Consider the following 3,427-nt stretch of genomic DNA (forward strand, 5'->3'; position numbering starts at 1 on the left):
TCTCCTCTTTTTAATGGTCCCCAACCCTGCCCTTGCCAGGGCCGGGTGCTCCACAACAGCACGGAGAAACCAGTGGCCACAAACTGGTCCGGGAAAACCATCAAATCCCAACAATATCTGCTGGTTGGGCTAGGAAAAATGAGGGAAAATGACTTAAAAAGCAAAACCATCAAGAAAAAAAAATCCAGGAAGTACCTGGGGACACAAAAAAAAGCAGAGAAAAACCTCTGTTAAGTGAAAATAAAGATCCCAAATGCCTTTGCTTTCACCATCGGCGCAGGTTGAAGGTGACCAAGGCATGGCACCGGGCTCCGTATTGATCCATCATGAGAGGTTCTGTGGTGGTGCTGGTGCTCAGCGGCCGTCCCGGGTTTTGTCAAAGGCAGAAAAGCCCCGAATTTTCACCTGGGAATAGACCAGGACCCAAGCAAAGAATTTCAAGGGAGGGATTTTCCGTGAAAACACACATTGGTGCTAAAAAACCATCATTAGTCACCAGGGGAGGGAATGATTCATGCTGGTTACCAATTTTCGAAGGAGCTGGTGAGGTTCCCTGTTGATGCTTTGATGAATTTGGCCTTAGGAAGGAGACATGAAGCGAATCCTCTTGGGATTTAGGGAGGGAAAAGCCCGGTTCTCTCCTTTCTCCATCTGGTTTGGCCAGAGCGGGCAGGAACAACAGCATCCCAGGGCTGTGGTGGCCTTGGGTCACATCCCTGTCCCCCTCTGCAGGCTGAGGGACAACCTCCATCACTCCCAAAAAGCATCTCCCCACCCCAACGGGCCCACGTACCCCACCAAGGGCATTGGAGGGCAAACGCAGCTCCCCTTGTCCCACTGCCACCAACCCCAGCCCGGAGGAGGACGCAGAAGAGGCGCCTAAAAACGCAGGGTATAAGGTTAAAAATGCATTAATTTAATGCACCGACAGATATTTATGAAGGCAGAAACCGTTCTCACTGTGTCAAACCCTCCTGAGGTGTCACCTCGGCTCTGTCCCCTTGAGGAGGTTGGGCTACACCCACACCGGTGTCACCCGGTTACAGTCAAAGCACGCCCTGCAGCGTCAACCGGGTGACACGAAAGGCGTCGCTGTCACCAGGTGACGCCCGAGGGCCTCCCGAGCTCAAGAAAGGCCCAAATTTGGTGTCTCTGTAGATATCAGTGCTGGGAAGAGGAGGATTTCCAAGCAGTTAGTGGTTAATTCAGTTATTTAGGTCCAGAGTGCAAAAGAAAAACGTTAAAACAGACCTGGAAAACGTGGCCTCTGATTAAAGCAGAGCAAAAAAGGCAAGGAGGGAAACTGAGGCACAGAGCTACCCCAACAGTGGCGGCACAGCAGCCGGAGCCTGGGCTGGTGGGAAGATGACGGTGCTGGTGGGATGGGCACTGGTTGTAATGGTTTCTCCTGGGCAACCCCATCGTTCTGCATCCCCTGGCATTGCCCTCATCCAGGGCCGGTGCTGAGATGTGGAGAGACGTCAACTACAGGGCATCGTTATAGCAAGGCGAGGAGGAAGAGGAGGAGGAGGAGGTGGAGTCCTGAGTTGCTGGATGCAACGGCAGAGGATTCAGCTGGAGGCAGAGGGGGAGAATTGGGGTGTTGGTGGGGCTGGGGACCCCCCAGTCCCCTCCCCATGTGGGATCCTGCCAGCCCATGGCATGGGGAAAAAGGGAGCCATGGACACCCATGGGACACCTCCAGCTGTGCAGGGATCCGCTGTCCCCAGGGTCACACAGGGACCCCCTTCCCACAGTCCGTGTCCCCCCAGTTTCCCCGTCCCGTACCCGTCCAGGAGCAGGGGTGCCTGTAGGTCAGCGAGGCGTTGTTGGAGGACACGGCGTTGCTGACCCTGCAGGTGTAGATTTCTACGGAGGGGTTGAAGGAGATGTTCTGCTTGGAGCCGTTCGCCTCCTCCAGGTTGATCTTCACGGGGGGGATCCACTCGTAGGTGACCCCTTCGAGCTCCACCGAGCACTCCAGGACGGCGTGACACCACCTCGAGTCACCACTGACCATGTTGACCTTCACGGTGGGCTTGGGGACCACATCTGTGAGAGACAATGGGGTGTCACAGCATCCCTGTCCCCCACAGCAAGGACTGGGACCATCCCTTGTCCCCACCACTCACCGTAGACCTTCAGGAAGATCCTCTCGATGCGCTCCTTGCCCACCTCGTCCTCCAGGTACACCCGGTACTCGCCGCTGTCCGTTTTCTGCAGGGGGCTGATTTTGAGGCTGTTGTTGGGGAACAGCTCTAGGCGCCCGGTGTAGGCGTTGTTGGGGAACTGCACCTTCCCCTGGCTGTCCCGGCTGGCGATCCTCACCGTGTCTCCCCGTCGCCAGTGGATTTGGTGGTAGGAGGCTTGGCTTTCGGGGCTGGGGCTGAGATAGCCCACCCCACCCACAATCCCCACCACCTCCGACGGAGCCTCCTTTCGGGCTGCCGAAAAAGCACAGACGGGACCTGCTTGGGACCACGATTCCTCCCAGATACGTGAAAAAACACAAATAACCCATTTGTTCCCCAACTCCCAATGCCTTTGCACCCTCTGCATCACAGGGACGATCCCTATCACTGGGAACCAGACATCCACCGCTTCACCCCAAGACTTGCAGATGGCGAATTTGGCTTTTTTTTCCCCGTTTGCCTTCATTTTTGAGGTCCTCTGCCCCCTGCAAGCTCACCCGGAGCAGCTCCTGGCCCCCAATTTGGAGGTGGCGATGCCAGGAGGCTCCCGCAGGAAAAGGGGGGGGTCCCCACCTTGGGCACAAGCACAAGGATGGGGTGAGTCCACCCATGGGCACCTCCCCAAGGTCCCTCACCCTCCCCAAAGCCATTGCCCCCCAACCCAGCACCTTCAGCCTGGGGGTACCCACCCCACCCCTACCCTCCCCGCCGTACCTCGTGTGGTGAAGAGGAGGAAGAGGAAGGAGAGGAGCAGCGCTGCCGCCATCTTTTACCCACGTCCACACCCAAATCCCCCTGGCCCTGCAGCTGCTCATCGAGGACCCCCAACCCTGGGGACCCCCAAAACGTGGGGAGGAAGATTCTTAAAGAAAGAGGCCCGGCAAGGAACCACGCAGATGTGAAACAGCACAACCCTCCCCCTCTGGTTCCTCCTTTTCCTTCCGGGACAGGAAGAACCTTAAAGGCCTGTGCCCTGAGCCTCCCCACGGTCACCACACACAGCCCCCCAACAACCCCAATCACAGTCTCCCCACCATCCCGACAGTGAATGAACCACGGACCCCGGGGGTCGCATCTCCTGCAGCCTTCCCATTCCTCCCCCATCAATCCCACATCCGTGTCTGTGCTGAGGTCTGGGCTCCCAAAGTGCCATTGAGCAGCCCCAGCTCAAGCAGCGACCACAGGCACTGGGTTTTGGGGTACCACAGCCACCCCAGTTCACAGATGGGAAGGAT

The 3,427-nt window shown here is 57.3% G+C and overlaps 1 protein-coding gene across 1 annotated transcript; it reads right to left on the reverse strand.

The window, feature by feature from the left end:
* Nucleotides 1-354: 354 nt before the first annotated feature.
* LOC104547683 (CD48 antigen-like) lies at nucleotides 355-2,958 on the reverse strand. The gene is made up of 5 exons (XM_010193488.1): nucleotides 2,907-2,958; nucleotides 2,133-2,444; nucleotides 1,789-2,052; nucleotides 794-879; nucleotides 355-405 (listed from the first exon to the last, which is right to left on the reverse strand). Exons 1-5 carry the CDS (start codon nucleotides 2,956-2,958, stop codon nucleotides 355-357), a joined length of 765 nt encoding a protein of 254 aa, XP_010191790.1.
* Between the last annotated feature and the right edge of the window lie 469 nt (nucleotides 2,959-3,427).

This window comes from Mesitornis unicolor, unplaced genomic scaffold (genome assembly GCF_000695765.1).
Source record: "Mesitornis unicolor isolate BGI_N332 unplaced genomic scaffold, ASM69576v1 scaffold19041, whole genome shotgun sequence".
NCBI lineage: Eukaryota > Metazoa > Chordata > Aves > Mesitornithiformes > Mesitornithidae > Mesitornis > Mesitornis unicolor.

Bases quoted from the DNA above. Each gene is read 5' to 3' on its own strand.
- LOC104547683 (XM_010193488.1), bottom strand. From the start codon at position 2,958: ATGGCGGCAGCGCTGCTCCTCTCCTTCCTCTTCCTCCTCTTCACCACA. The intron at 2,445-2,906 runs GTACGGCGGGGA...CTTTTTCGGCAG, and splicing joins CCTCCTCTTCACCACACGAG to CCCGAAAGGAGGCTCCGTCG. The intron at 2,053-2,132 runs GTGAGTGGTGGG...TGTCTCTCACAG, and splicing joins GATCTTCCTGAAGGTCTACG to ATGTGGTCCCCAAGCCCACC.